The sequence below is a fragment of the Oncorhynchus gorbuscha genome, linkage group LG12 (assembly GCF_021184085.1).
Source record: "Oncorhynchus gorbuscha isolate QuinsamMale2020 ecotype Even-year linkage group LG12, OgorEven_v1.0, whole genome shotgun sequence".
Taxonomy (NCBI): Eukaryota; Metazoa; Chordata; class Actinopteri; order Salmoniformes; family Salmonidae; genus Oncorhynchus; species Oncorhynchus gorbuscha.
Window position 1 is genome coordinate 67,310,667 of NC_060184.1, and position 16,713 is coordinate 67,327,379.

Below are 16,713 nucleotides of genomic sequence, written 5' to 3' on the forward strand. Positions count from 1 at the left end.
CACCCTCTCATCCTGATAAACAACATTCTCCTCCCCATCACCCTCTCATCCTGATAAACAACATTCTTCTCCCCATCACCCTCTCATCCTGATAAACAACCATTCTCCTCCCCATCACCCTCTCATCTTGATAAACAATCATTCTCCTCCCCATCACCCTCTCATCCTGATAAAAAACATTCTCCTCCCCATCACCCTCTCATCCTGATAAACAACCATTCTCCTCCCCATCACCCTCTCATCCTCTCATCCTGATAAACAACATTACCCTCCCAATCATCCTCTCATCCTGAAAAACAACATTCTCCTCCCATCACCCTCTCATCCCGATGAACAGCATTCCCCTCCCCACCATACTCTCATCCTGATAAACAACATTCTTCTCCCCATCACCCTCTCATCCTGATAAACAACATTCTTCTCCACATCACCCTCTCATCCTGATAAACAACATTCTTCTCCCCATCACACTTTCATCCTGATAAACAACCATTCTCCTCCCACCACCCTCTTATCCTGATAAATAAACATTCTCCTCCCCACCACCCTCTCATCCTAATAAACAACATTCTCCTTCCTCCCCATCACCCTCTCACCCTGATAAACAACATTCTCCTCCCCCTCACCCTCTCATTCTGATAAACAACATTCTCCTCCCCTCACCCTCTCATCCTGATAAACAATATTACCCTCCCCACCATACTCTCATCCTGATAAACAACATTCTCCTCCCCATCACCCTCTCATCCTGATAAAGAACATTCTTCTCCCCATCACCCTCCCATCCTGATAAACAACCATTCTCCTCCCCATCACCCTCTCATCCTGATAAACAACCATTTTCCTCCCCATCACCCTCTCATCCTGATAAACAACATTCTCCTCCCCATCACCCTCTCATCCTGATAAACAACATTCTCCTCCCCATCACCCTCTCATCCTGATAAACAACCATTCTCCTCCCCATCACCCTCTCATCCTGATAAACAACATTCTCCTCCCCATCACCCTCTCATCCTGATAAACAACCATTCTCCTCCCCATCACCCTCTCATCCTGATAAACAACATTCTCCTCCCCATCACCCTCTCATCCTGATAAATAACATTCCCCTAGCCAGGTTGCAAAAAAATTGACGTCCGTCCAGGTAAGCAGGATGTCGAGATATTACTTCAAAACCAACCACTATGGGCAACAGTGAGCACTATTACCATCAAGAGGTGGAAGGTAGCTTAGTGGTTAGAGTGTTGGACTAATAACCAAAAGGTTGCTAGATCGAATCCCAGAGCTGACAAGGTAAAAAAATATGTCGTTCTGCCCCTGAACAAGGCAGTTAAGGCCGTCATTGTAAATAAGAATTTGTTCTTAACTTACTTGCCTAGTTAAATAAATGTAGGCTTGGGGTTTGCTCTATTCCACATCAGGTAACTGATGCATTCAGTAAAAATACACCTTATGGAACAGCAGGGACTGTGAAGAGGCAGAGACACACTTACAAATGATAAGACGTTCAAATCAAACTTTATTTGTCACATGCGCCGAATAGAACAAGTGTAGACTTTACTGTGAAATGCTTACTTACAAGCCCTTAACCAACAGTGTGGTTCCGGAAGAGTTAAGAAAATATTTACCTAAAGTCAAAAGTAATACAGTAAGAATAACAATAACGAGGCTATATAAAGGGGGCACCGGTAACGAGTCAGTGTGCAGGGGTACAGGTTAGTTGATGTTGTATTGGAAATAGGTGATAGTGGAATAGTGTCCTGAGGTAACTCAGCAAAAGTATTGGGTAAAGTGTTTTAAACGGTATGTAACTGCCTTAATGTTGCTGGACCCCAGGAAGAGTAGCTGCTGCCTTGGCAGGAACTAATGGGGATCCATAATAAACCCCAGGAAGAGTAGCTGCTGCCTTGGCAGGAACTAATGGGGATCCTTAATAAACCCCAGGTAGAGTAGCTGCTGCCTTGGCAGGAACTAATGGGGATCCTTAATAAATGCAATCAGAAATACAACTCTTAATTAGCATTGGAGGAAGTGGTGGGGATGGATGTCATATCGAATGTGGGGTTAGTTGTCACTGTCAAACTCATTATTACTATATTGTTAGTGGACATTGCTACTGCCAGTATACAGTATAATAAATCCCAAGCTATTTTAAGCTGTTGCTATAGAGACCTCCATTACAAGTAAACACAAACAGCTTTGGCCGACATCTCAAAATGTGTTGGGAATATGTAGTGTGGAGAACATTTGCATATTGGTAAAACATTGCAGACATCAGAATAGAATGTTGACGCCTACATCTAAACGATGTAGAACTGTAGAATTTAGAATGTAGGCATTCTACACACATCTTTGAGACATCTTGCCATGAGCAAACCATGTCTAAACTGCTCAATGCATCATGTGCACATCCGTTGGGCAGAGGTATCTGTGCTATCTGGGTTTGTTGCCTCTCTTTCACACACATCATTTTGTCTGTCACACACCCACACATGTACACATGCAAATGTGCTAAAAATGTCAAAGGTTTTTCTCAAGGCATAAAATGATGCATTTTCAACCACATCTTTCACAGACTGGAACATGTTCCGGGATTCTTCCGATGGCATTGAGGAGTACACCACATCAGTCACTGGCTTTATCAATAAGTGCATCGAGGACGTCGTCCCCACAGTGACTGTACGTACATACCCCAACCAGAAGCCATGGATTACAGGCAACATTCGCACTGAGCCAACGGGTAGAGCTGCCGCATTCAAGGTGTGGGACTCTAACCCGGAAGCTTAAAATAAATCCTGCTATGCCCTGCGACGAACCATCAAACAGGCAAAGCGTCAATACAGGGCTAAGATTGAATCATACTACACCGGCTCCGATGCTTGGCTTATGTGCCAGGGCTTGCAAACTATTACAGACTACAAAGGGAAGCACAGCCACGAGCTGCCCAGTGACACGAGCCTACAAGACGAGCTAAATCACTTCTATGTTCGCTTCGAGGCAAGCTACACTGAGGCATGCATGAGCGCATCAGTTGTTCCAGATGACTGTGTGACTGTGTGATCACGCTCTCAGTAGCCGATGTGAGTAAGACCTTTAAACAGGTCAACATACACAAGGCTGCAGGCCCAGACGGATTACCAGGACGTGTGCTCCGGGCATGTTCTGACCAACTGGCAGGTGTCTTCACTGACATTTTCAACATGTCCCTGATTGAGTCTGTAATACCAACATGTTTCAAGCAGACCACAATAGTCCCTGTGCCCAAGAACACTAAGGTAACCTGCCTAAATGACTACTCACGTCGGTAGCCACGAAGTGCTTTGAAAGACTGGTAATGGCTCACATCAACACTGTTATCCCAGAAACCCTACACCCACTCCAATTTGCATACTGCCCAAACAGATCCACAGATGATGCAATCTCTATTGCACTCCACACTGCCCTTTCCCACCTGGACAAAAGGAACACCTATGTGAGAATGCTATTCATTGACTACAGCTCAGCATTCAACACCATAGTACCCTCAAAGCTCATCACTAAGCTAAGGATCCTGGGACGAAAACCCTCCCTCTGCAACTGGATCCTGTACTTCCTGACGGGCCACCCCCAGGTGGTGAGGGTAGGTAGCAACACATCTTTCATGCTGATCCTCAACACTGGAGCTCCCCAGGGGTGCGTGCTCAGTCCCCTCCTGTACTCCCTGTTCACCCATGACTGCATGGCCAAGCATGACTCCAACACCATCATTAAGTTAGCCAATGACACAACAGTGTTAGGCCTGATCACCGACAACAACGAGACAGCCTATAGGGAGGTGTCATGAGAATTATGTTCTCGATGTTCATAAACCAATTCAATTAAACTACTCAGTGTTCTAATCAGGATTTGTAAGATACTGATTGAAATGAAACAGACGGAGGCCCAGCTAAAATAGTCAATAAGGTTTATTCACGAGAGCGCTGGTTAGTTGTACAAAACCAATCATTTTATACTGGCTACATACGCACATCCACTTGCACACAAACAGAATTCATACGCACATACATTTGCACACAAACAGTCGGTATCCTACGCACGTACTGTCCTGCTACCCAGTCGACAAAGATTAGGGACCGTGAGAATCACTCCCTGTCCTTTCCCAAATCTCTCAGTGGCCCCCAGCCACTGTCGGCACCGAATTCTGCTCAGACAGTCTGTTTTTAAGACACTATAAAGACATAAACATTAGCTATATTGTTTTACACTAATTCTGACGAGAACTACACATTGATTGATTATAATTTTATACATTCTAATCTATTCCATACAATTTTTGGTTTCACGGCGGAACATTCTAATCATTCAATTAACAGATAAATCCCATTAACAGGAGGAGGTCAGAGACCTGGCCTGTTGGTGCCAGAACAACAACCTATCCCTCAATGTAACCAAGACTAAGGAGATGATTGTGGACTACAGGAAAAGGAGGACCGAGCACGCCCTGATTCTCATCGATGGGGCTGTAGTGGAGCAGGTTGAGAGCTTCAAGTTCCTTGGTGTCCACATCAACAACAAACTAGAATGGTCCAAACACACCAAGACAGTCGCGAAGAGGGCACGACAAAGCCTGTTCCCCCTCAGGAAACTAAAAAGATTTGGCATGGGTCCTGAGATCCACAAAAGGTTCTACAGCTGCAACATCGAGAGCATCCTGACCGGTTGCATCACTGCCTGGTAGGGCAATTGCTCGGCCCCCGACTGCAAGGCACTGCAGAGGGTATGTCACGACTTCTACCGAAGGTAACTCCCCTCCCTGTTTGGGCGGCGCTCGGCGCTCGGCGTCGCCGGTCTACTAGTCGCTACCGATCCCTTTTTATTTTTCTGGTTGTTTTGTCTGTGTTCCTTTTCACACCTGGTTTTCAATTGCTTTGATTTCTGTGGGTATATAGGGCACCTGTTACCTGCCGTAATTCGTGCAGGATTAGACTTGTGTGTATTGCGCTCGATTGTATTTGATGTTTTTTTTTTTTTTCGCTATTACGCACGTGTATGTAAAGTGTCGGAACTGTGTTTGTTCCTCCGTGTGTTTGCACGAGTTTCTGATTATTCGAGAGCGTATTTTTTAGGGATTTTTGTCTGTGCCGTTTCGTATTGGTGGACTATATTATTAAACACGCTTCTCAGACATCCCTGCTCTCCTGCGCCTGACTCCTACACTTCTCACCAAGACGCATGTTATCACAGAATCCTGCACCAATATAATTATGGAGTCAGCAGGAGAGGACGCACTCCCAGGGTCCGTGGAGGAGCGAGTTCAACACCACACTAACTATACATTCTTGTACATACTACCTCAATTGGCCCGACCAACCAGTGCTCCCGCACATTGGCTAACCAGGCTATCTGCATTGTGTCCCGACCACCGCATGCCAACCGCTCTTTTACACTACTGCTACTCTCTGTTCATCATATATGCACAGTCACTTTAACCATATCTACATGTACAGTCGTGGCCAAAAGTTTTGAGAATGACACAAATATTAATTTTCACAAAGTTTGCTGCTTAAGTGTCTTTAGATATTTTTGTCAGATGTTACTATCGAATACTGAAGTATAATTACAAGCATTTCATAAGTGTCAAAGGCTTTTATTGACAATTACATGAAGTTGATGCAGAGTCAATATTTGCAGAGTTGACCCTTCTTTTTCAAGACCTCTGCAATCCGCCCTGTCATGCTGTCAATTAACTTCTGGGCCACATCCTGACTGATGGCAGCCCATTCTTGCATAATCAATGCTTGGAGTTTGTCAGAATTTGTGGGGTTTTGTTTGTCCACCCGCCTATTGAGGATTGACCACAAATTCTCAATGGGATTAAGGTCTAGGGAGTTTCCTGGCCATGGACCCAAAATATTGATGTTTTGTTCCACGAGCCACTTAGTTATCACTTTTGCCTTATGGCAACGTGCTCCATCATGCTGGAAAAGGCATTGATGTAAAATATATCACTAGCCACTTTAAACAATGCTACTTAATATAATGTTTATGTATGTATATACTGTACTCTATATCATCTACTGCATCTTTATGTAATACATGTATCACTAGCCATTTTAAACTATGCCACTTTGTTTACATACCCTACATTACTCATCTCATATGTATATACTGTACTCGATACCATCTACTGCATCTTGCCTATGCCGTTCTGTACCATCACTCATTCATATATCTTTATGTACATATTCTTTATCCCTTTACACTTGTGTGTATAAGGTAGTAGTTTTGGAATCGTTAGGTTAGATTACTCGTTGGTTATTACTGCATTGTCGGAATTAGAAGCACAAGCATTTCTCTACACTCACATTAACATCTGCGAACCATGTGTATGTGACAAATACATTTGATTTGATTTCGATTTTTGTTCGTCACCAAACTGTTCCTGGATGGTTGGGAGATGTTGCTCTCGGAGGATGTGTTGGTACCATTCTTTATTCATGGCTGTGTTCTTAGGCAAAATTGTGAGTGAGCCCACTCCCTAGGCTGAGAAGCACCCCACACATTAATAGTCTCAGGATGCTTTACTGTTGGCATGACACAAGACTGATGGTAGCGCTCACCTTGTCTTCTCCAGACAATATTTTTTTCCGGAAGCCCCAAACAATCGGAAAGGGGATTATCAGAGAAAATGACTTTACCCCAGTCCTCAGCAGTCCAATCCCTGAACCTTTTGCAGAATATCAGTCTGTCCCTGATGTTTTTCCTGGAGAGAAGTGGCTTCTTTGCTGCCCTTCTTGACACCAGGTCATCCTCCAAAAGTCTTCGCCTCACTGTGCGTGCAGATACACTCACACCTGCCTGCTGCCATTCCTAAGTAAGCTCTGTACTGGTGGTGCCCCGATCCCACAGCTGAATCAACTTTAGGAGACAGTCCGGGCGCTTGCTGGACTTTCTTGGGCGCCCTGAAGCCTTCTTCACAACAATTGAACCGCTCTCCTTGAAGTTCTTGATGATCAGATAAATGGTTGATTTAGGTGCAATCTTACTGGCAGCAATATCCTTGGCTGTGAAGCCCTTTTTGTGCAAAGCAATGATGACGGCACGTGTTTCCTTCCAGGTAACCATAGTTGACAGAGGAAGAACAATGATTCCAGCACCACCCTCCTTTTGAAGCTACCAGTCTCTTATTCAAACTCAGTCAGCATGACAGAGTGATCTCCAGCCTTGTCCTCGTCAACACTCACACCTGTGTTAACGAGAGAATCACTGACAGGATGTCAGCTGGTTCTTTTGTGGCAATGTTTTTTGGGGGGTCAGTTCATTTGCATGGCAAAGAGGGACTTTGCAATGAATTGACTAACCGGTGTCTGTATATAGCCTCCCTACTGCTATTTACATCCTTTTATTGTTCTTTTATTTCTCTACTTATTGTTCACCCAGTTCCTTTTTTTTGCACTTTTGGTTAGAGCCTGTAAGTAAGCATTTCACTGTAAGATCTACCTGTTGTACTCGGCGCACGTGACAAATAAACTTGATTTGATTTGAAGATGTGAGTATACAAATTAGCCCTATTTCAACACAGAACCTTGGTCTTTCTATTAATGTTGAAAAGAGTCTTGTAAGAAATCCTGGTGCTGAGAAATACACACAAGAGTAACCGCGTGACAACCAACCCTGGTCTCCCCTAACCTCCAAAATGTACATTTATGGACAAAACATCAGATTCTGCAGTGAAACTGTGAGATCTTGTTGCGTGAGACACCGTCTGAGACACACACATTCGTTCACACACTTACAAACACACACGCACACACTCAAACACATACCACACACACACAATTGACACGTGTATCAACATTCAAACATAAAACTGATCAAACCTTAATATTGTGCTTTGTCTCTAATCCCAAACAATAAACCCTAACTTTAACCTTTCACCTCTGACCCCTGACCTTGACCCTATTTGGGGAGAAAGTCCAGACTCCTCTCGACAGTTGTAAGGCACGGAACCCCTTCATCCCTTCCTCTTCCAGACAGAATCCTCTCCTCTGACTGTGGAATCTCAATGGAACACCTGGGAGGGTCTGGACTAAACTCAACCACAGAGGCTGTCATACCACCAAAGATCAACCATATGGAATCACTGAGGAGGACGGAGAGAGAGAGTGAAAGAGAGAGAGAGAGATACCAGATACCAGTTCCAGATATTCTCTATAACCTGGTAGTTACATTGCAGATAACCTGTTTGTTAACCAGGCTAAGAACATGCCATTAAAGAAACAAGGCTGGGAACAACTGCTGATTAAGGCCCAATATGACCTTTGAGCACTGGAATGCAGTCTCCTATATCCCTGCAATAACCTAGCCAGGCCACGTAAGCCCTATGACTCTCTACTCTCGTCGTACAGGACGCCTCAGGCCCACAGGGAGTACACACACACTCAGAGGTAGGGTATGACAAACATTGTGAAATGTTTGGAGGGATCAAAATGTAATTTCCCTGGGCTCCCTGACCTTATAACCCACTATCATCAAGCAGACAAAAGAGAAGTTTCCATTTGAGTCACAACTGCTTGAACAACCTGTTCCAGCTCAGTGCAGTGTCTGACTGTATAGTGATTTAGTAGTGAATGGAGTCTGTTTCTTCATTCTGGTTCAGTAGTTAAGGTTTCTCTGCCATGTTGGTTCACTAACTGTGGAGTTGCCGTGGTTAATCCTACCATGTTGGGTTTGTTGTCGCTGGACCAGCAGACAGTGCTGAGGCTGGGGTAGACGTCAGACCAGCCAGCCTCGGTACAGTTCCTACTGATGTTGCCTAAAGGAGAGAACATACAGGAATAGAAGGAGGGATTGTCAGGAATCGTGAATTTGCCCAAGGTGTGAAAATGCAAAGATAAGGCCAACACATACTATATTTTAAAATGTTTAATAGACAGATAGACATACAGACAGGTGCAACGGGAGACAGAAACGGTCCTCCGGATAGTCTCGCAGCAATCTACTGCCGAGTGAAGAACAAACCACTCGTTATATGCTCATTCCTTATCTGTTGGTTCCCTCCCTGCCAGGCCCAGACCATGACAACTGTGGCTCAGAGTAACCTGTAGATGATTCTATCTTCTGGACAGACCTTTAGCTTGGTTACAGACACCGGCCTAAGCCTCAGGAGAAGGTCTCTCAGGGTGCTAAATCCTGCTTTATGGTGACCCCTAACCTCAGAGTGGGGTCATCGAGAGGCCACTAATACATTTAATTTGCAACTAGAATTGTTATCCTGACAGGATGTACATTATGGTTTATGGAATGATTGAGGTACAGCGGGATGGAGGAATAGATGTGTGTTTACCTTGTCTTCCGAAGAGGTGTGTGAGAGCAGGGGGGCAGGAGAGAGTCACCACCTCCCCTACTGCTGCTGGGGCCCAACACGAAATGTTGTCCCATAGGCCACCACAGCCTACACACACACACACACACACACACACACACACACACACACACACACACACACACACACACACACACACACACACACACACACACACACACACACACACACACACACACACACACACACACACACACACACACACACACACACACACACACACACAACCCGTGGGAAAGCAGACACAGGTCACAGGCGTTAGGGGACCCTGTGTACCAACAGATACGATTCTGTCCACTTTCACTACAGCTACGCTTGGTGTAAACCCGTACAAATAGGTCATAAGAAAATGTACACACACACAACCACTCATGCATGTCAAACCTGTGTGTGTGTGTGTGTGTGTGTGTGTGTGTGTGTGTGTGTGTGTGTGTGTGTGTGTGTGTGTGTGTGTGTGTGTGTGTGTGTGTGTGTGTGTGTGTGTGTGTGTGTGTGTGTGTGTGTGTGTGTGTGTGTGTGTGTGCTGTGGTGGCCTATGGGACAACATTTCGTGTGAGAATGTGTCTACCTGCAGGCTCCATGGATTGTTTCTTCAGCTCATAGTGACATACTAGCTCTGCCCTCTGCAGCTCCCAGAGGAAGTGACACGTGGGATTTCTCCCGCTGACTTTCTAGACAGAGAGGGAGTAGAAAGACAGTCAATGGATGTGTTTCAACTTAACTTAACTGCCTCCACTCCTCGTCTTCTCTCCTCGTCTTCTCTTTTCTTCTCCTTGTCTCCTTCACTCATCTATTTAGGCAGACATATTGGCTGTACCATTTGGAATATTGAACTACATGAGAAATTGTGGGAGAGGGAGAAAGAAATAAGGGTGGAAAGAGAGAGGGGGAGTGTAAAGAGAGATGGAAAAGAGACGGAGAGAGAGAGAGATTCTTGCATTCCTTTGGACAGAGCTCACTGTGTGGAGAGGGTTAAAGGCATTGGGTACTTATCGTGACCACAGGCAACAGGAACATCCAAACAAACAAACCAAGAACAACCCCCTCCACTTAACACAAACACACAGACAGACAGACACTCACACAGCCATCCCTGTGCTAGGTATGTCTTCTGACTTGCAGGCTTTAGGATATTCACTTACAGACAAACATAAACTGTGTGTGAGGTTCATATGCCTGTATTGTGTTTGCATGTATATATGTGTGCATCCGTGCGTGTGAGTAGTTAAGCTGGGTGATCTATGAAGTTTATATTGTGAATGAATACTTCGCTCTGCCATAGTTCAGGACTATCATTGTGATTACACCGTTCCCTCCTTGCCACTCCTTCCCCTGCACCGGCCGCATCCTCTTGGCATCTCTGTTCGTTTTGGAGCTGATTTATCAACTCTACTGTCACCAGAACACAAACAACCAATAACCCACAACCTCGTTACTGTCTCAACCAATCACACAGTTCCCCGTTACTGTCTCAACCAATCACACAGTTCCCCGTTACTGTCTCAACCAATCACACAGTTCCCCGTTACTGTCTCAGCCAATCACACAGTTCCCCGTTACTGTCTCAACCAATCACACGTTATCTCACCACTACCAATGGACACATGTAACATCCTATAATATGTCATTTATTTATTGCACACGAAATTTAAATTCTCAATATCCTGACACTGTGCGGGTTTCCAAGAGAGAGAGAGAATGGAGAGAAACAGAGAGAGAAAGAAATACAGACAGACAGACAGACAGACAGACAGACAGACAGACAGACAGACAGACAGACAGACAGACAGACAGACAGACAGACAGACAGACAGACAGACAGACAGACAGACAGACAGACAGACAGACAGACAGACAGACAAAGCGAGAGAGAGACAGATGGATTGTAGTCTCTCTAGACATCCAGGTTGCCTCCCACAATTTTCAAATATTCCGGTTTAACACGTCTGTATGTAATAGAACCTCAGTTTGGTATAGAGGACCTAAGTCATTACCTTATTCGCTTGAACAAAATATGAAATAGTAGCTAGCAAGATTGAGATCACAGAGGTTACATTTAATGAGCGCATTTCGCAAGTGGCTAGTTTGCTTCAACTACTTTCACAAGAACCACTGCAAAGGTTTTGCCTGCAAACGTTGGTTTTTAATTGCGATGTTCTGGCATGTCTGCCTCGTGATTTGTTGGAAGAGTTGTCTGTCTGAGGAGAACCCACCCTGGATCAAATTAAGTAACAATGGGATTAACCAACACATTTTTAGCTTAAAAGTGTCAATTGGGGTCATTTTTTACACCAAATTGATAATGATTGCAAAGACACCCTCTGTCAAGCAGTAACAGTTTAAATTTTAATCATCTTTTGTAACACAAGTAAATGGTTTAAGTTCCCCAAAACAAGCATACATTTGAACATTTTCACATATTTATAGTCAATATTTTGTATTTTTTCATGTTTTGAATAGATATTTTGATACATTTCATCCTTAGCCACTTGTTATGAACATGTGTCTGTTATTCATTCAAAGTGCTGTGTTTCTGTGGTGCTCCGATGCTGATAAATTGCCAATTAAGCTAATCTGACATACCGGTACGACCTAAAATGGCCACCAATATGGGCGATACGGGCGCCGGTGCCATCAGATGTTTACTGTGCCTTCAGAAAATATTCACACACCTTGACTTTTCCATATTTTGTTGTATTCACTTTAAAATAGATTCAATTGAGTTTATCCCATAACGTTAAAGTAGAATTATGTTTTTCTACATTTTTATAAATTAATAAAAATTAAAAACTGAATTGTCTTTAGGCAAAAAGTATTCAACTCCTTTGTTATGGCAAGCCTAAATAAGTACAGAAGTAAAAATGTGCTTAACAAGTCACATAATAAGTTGAATGGATACACTGTGTGCAATAATAGTGTTTAACATGATTTTTTAATGACTACATCATCTCTGTACCCCACACATACAATTGTCTGTAAGGTCCCTCAGTTGAGCAGTGAAACACAGATTCAACCACAAAGACCAGGGAGGATTTCCAATGGGCACCTATTGGGAGATGGGTAAAACAAGCATACATTGAATATCCCTTTGAGCATGGTGATGGTATTAATTACGCTTAGGATGGTGTTTCAAAACACCCAGTCACTACAACGATACAAGTGTCCTTCCTAACTCAGTTGCCGGAGAGGAAGGAAACCACTTAGGGTTTTCACCACGAGGCCAATGGTGACTTTAAAACAGTTGCAGTTTGTCTTTGATAGGAGAAAACTGAGGATGGATCAACTACATTGTATTTACTCCACAATACCAAACTAATTAACAAAGTGAAAAGAAGGAAGCTTGGGAGATGAATTCACCTTTCAGCAGGACCATAACCTTAAACACAAGACCAAATATACACTTGAGTTTCTTACCAAGATGACAGTGAATGTTCCTCAGTGGCCGAGTTACAGTTTGACTTAAATCTGGCAAGACCTGAAAATGGTTGTCTAGCAATGATCAACAACCAATTTGACAGAGTTTGAAGAATTTGGAAAAGAATAATGGGCAACTGTTACACAATCCAGGTGTGGAAAGGTCTTAGACACTTACCCAGAAAGACTCACAGTCGTAATCGCTGCCAAAGTTCCTTCTACAAAGTATCGACTCAGGGGTGTGAATACTTACGTAAATTAGATATATGTATTTCATGTTCAATCAATTTGCAAAGATTTTCACCATGTCATTATGGGGTATTGTGTGTACAGATGAAGTCAGAAGTTTACATACACCTTAGCCAAAAACATTTAAACTCAGTTTTTCACAATTCCTGACATTTAATCCAAGTAACAATTCCCTGTCTTAGGTCAGTTAGGATCACCACTTTATTTTAAGGATGTGAAATGTCAGAATAATAGTAGAGAGAATGATTTATTTCAGCTTTTATTTCTTTCATCAAATTCCCAGTGGGTCAGAAATTTACATACACTCAATTAGTATTTGACAGCATTGCCTTTAAATTGTTTAACTTGGGTCAAACTTAAGTTTGTTAAAAATACATTTGTGGAGTTGTTGAAAAACGAGTTTTAATGACTCCGACATAAGTGTATGTAAACTTCCGACTTCAACTGCAAATAGGCGATTATTACTATTATATTTGAATCCATTTTGAATTCAGGCTGTAACACAACACAATGTAGAATAAGTGCTGAGGTATGGATACATTCTGAAGGCCCTCTAGCTTACCATGAAAGAACGCTATGGGCAATCAACTCACTTCCAATTGCATCTGACTCATGAGAATCTCGACTTGGTATAAAAACATATAAAGACTGGAAACTAAATATGCATTTAAATTCTTGTTTCTTTTCAGTTATAGTGGCTCTATATTTTTCAGAGCACATAAATCTACCTGTATGTCAGATGTCACAGCGTTTACCATTTCGTCCACATTGTCAGCTGAGCTGTCCATCACTGATAGGCTTTTACAAAGGAGAGATCATTTTTCATTCCACCATATTATCACAGCATTTACAGTAGAGCCCGAAATACTTTTCTGTTGTTGTCAGTTACTAGTTGCTTGACAAAGTCTTAACATTTCTGAGGGATAAAAGACAACTTGGAAACGACTGAATAAGCACAACATAGATCAATCAAGTGTTTTTTCACACAAATAACAATGTGTCTGACCACAACTTTATTATTTTAAATAAAGATGTATAACATAATAGATTTAAGTAAGAACAACTTATTTAATAAGAGTAAAATGTCAATAACGTTAGATTAGCACAGCAACGTTTACAAACCTGTTTTGAGGCCCATCTGTTCTGCACATTATTTTAGCATGAATACGTGTCACATATCAGTTTGCAAACAATGTAAAAATATATATATAATTGAGTTAATAAAGCCGCATACAAACATGGTCTCTTTTTTTGTTTTCTTGAGTAAAGGCAGCTCCAAAATGCAGGTGGTTCAGCCTAGCTCAGTGCTTTCTGTGGTGGTGGGCCAGCCAGCGGAAAATTAGGATCATAGGAGTTGGTAATGTTCTCTAGTTGCGCAGTGTTTGGCTCAGTGTTCTGTCACTCACGAGGACACCACATCACCGCTCGAAAATTCAAGCCCCTTGGGTGCTGCCATCGACTTACATTAGAAGTGCCCATCCAAAAGGCTCAAGGTCATTGGCCACAGATACAATTACGTCAAATCACCTTTTATCTACCTTGGATTGATCATGTCAACATCATACTTTCAAAATCTTAGCTAGCAAGCTAAACAAGCAGTCATCATCATGAATCAGGTCGACAATCTACTGGTAAATCCTTTTCAAGCCTTGTCATATGAAGAAAAATGATAGATTAAACGTATCGGAGCTCATCGGCCAGTGGAGATAAACATTACACAACAAGTTGGAAATAGCAAATTCTACAATGAGTTGTTTGGAAAGACTCAGTGGCTAACAGTAAGCGTTGCAAATCAATCACTATCCTGCTATTAAGTGGAGTGGGTGTGTGGTCCAAGTCTGGTTTTAATGGTCTCTTTCCAGGCTTAAAAGGATAAACATTCACATGACATTCACATGACTTCTGCCACATTAAAAACATCTGGAAACTCAGAACTGGGAAATCTAAGAGTTCAAGACAACTGGCAACTCTGGAAAAAACGAGCTCCGACTGGGAAAATACATTTTGAACGGTCATCCAACTCAGAATTCCAGATAAGGAACTCAGGCTTCTTTCTAGAGCTCCGACCTGAAGATCACTGACATCATGATTCAACCTTGTTTTTTCCAGAGTTGTTTTGAAAGCACAATAAATCCAGAGAATGCCAGACATTGATGCCAAAATTAGCCCACAAGGTCCACAGCGGCACCTTCCTGTTCAAGTGAGCACAGCACAACAAGGTGAGTCCAAAAATGTATTGTATGCTGCTGCAGCATAAAGATGTAATATGCCAGGGAGTTATGTATACTGTAGCTTAGAAAGTCATTCTAAGTATATGTTGTGTAGTAAGCTGTTAACAGCCCATGTGCCTCACCGTAATAATGTGGTCCCTTTCCCCCTCATAACTTAGCCTACTGTTCTGACTTAGTGATGTACATGTAGCCATTAGCCTGTTTTAGAGAAATGTAATCATTGAATATTGTAATTGTAAGAGCTTTGATTGTCTGCTTATATGCCCCCTTTATTTGTCTTACGGTTCTGACTTAGTGTACAGGTAGAACACTGTAAGAACGGCCCATGTTCTGAATTCTGTCACTGTACATTTCAAAAGTGCTAAACAAATAGTTAAATTGACTATGTCCAACCTAGCTCACTCATTAATGTCTTAATCGAAATTATGGATTGGCTTTTATCCGCTGTGATCCCCTAATGCCATAGTTTGTACATTTCAATTGTCAGTAGAAACCACATTTGATAAGCAAGTCAGCCATATCAGCTATGTTTATTAAATGACAGTAAATGAGGCTGAATTAACTATTTATCTGCCAGACAAGGCTCCGCTGATAGCCAGGTGTAGCAATGGTAAGGATTCACACCATGGTGCTGAAAAGAAAGCTCTGCGGTTGGGACAGCTTTATGTAGACCCTAACAGTTTGTGGGCACCGTTTGTCACCGTTATAGTGCAATTACTGTATTGTTTAGTGTTGTGCAGTGGCTTTGCTGTTATGCATAGTATTTTTTTTTATCCCACCAAGATTTACATGCTAAAATCGCCACAGAACCTACCTATAGGTGACATCTACTCACCACACGCAAAAGGCAGAGTGCGAGGAACAGCAGACCGACCCGTGACCGCTCCATGGTTGCAGGCCGCGCACGAGCAAGTAGTACTCCGAAATGTCCAAGCGCACCGTGGGGTCTTGTCACACTTAGCGGAACTCATGGGGTCCCTCACAGGGCGCAGCTCGAGGGCAGATCCCGCATAATATTTAACCCCGAAAAATCAATAAGTCATCAGACACCAACAAAAAAATACACATTAATAATGGTCATCAGTCAATTGGTGAAGAAAATAATCACAGCTTGTAAACGCAACAACAACAAAAAACGTTCCACGAGGTGTCAGTTAAAATCGTACAGAAAGCTGTTTGTACTGGTATGGAGAGAAAGAGGGAGAGAGAGAGAAAGAGAGAGAGAGAGAGAGAGAGAGAGAGAGAGAGAGAGAGAGAGAGAGAGAGAGAGAGAGAGAAAAACAGGGAGACTATGAAAAAGAAAGAGAATGCTGGAAAGGTGGGGAGTCAGTCGGAGCCACAGAAAGCTCCGAGGGCAGCTATCAGAAGTGAGGCGGAGGTCGGTTTGACAGCAGAGATCTCTTTCCCGTTAACTTATGGCACTGCGCGTTCCCGTCAACTCCGTCCAGCCTC

General features: G+C 42.9%; 1 protein-coding gene across 2 annotated transcripts in view; it reads right to left on the reverse strand.

Moving 5' to 3' along the window:
• The window catches only part of LOC123991276 (vasoactive intestinal polypeptide receptor 2-like), a 22,405-nt gene extending 5,692 nt beyond the window's left edge, over positions 1–16,713 (reverse strand). The window contains exons 1-4 of one of the 2 annotated variants that reach the window (XM_046292713.1): positions 16,097–16,713; positions 9,936–10,034; positions 9,329–9,436; positions 8,703–8,797 (exon numbers count right to left, since the gene is read on the reverse strand). In XM_046292713.1, coding sequence (XP_046148669.1) covers positions 8,703–8,797; positions 9,329–9,436; positions 9,936–10,034; positions 16,097–16,232 — 438 coding nt within the window. In that variant the 5' untranslated portion in view covers positions 16,233–16,713. Of the gene's footprint in view, positions 1–8,702; positions 8,798–9,328; positions 9,437–9,935; positions 10,039–16,096 lie in introns of both variants that reach the window. The other variant, XM_046292714.1, reaches the window with a different exon arrangement.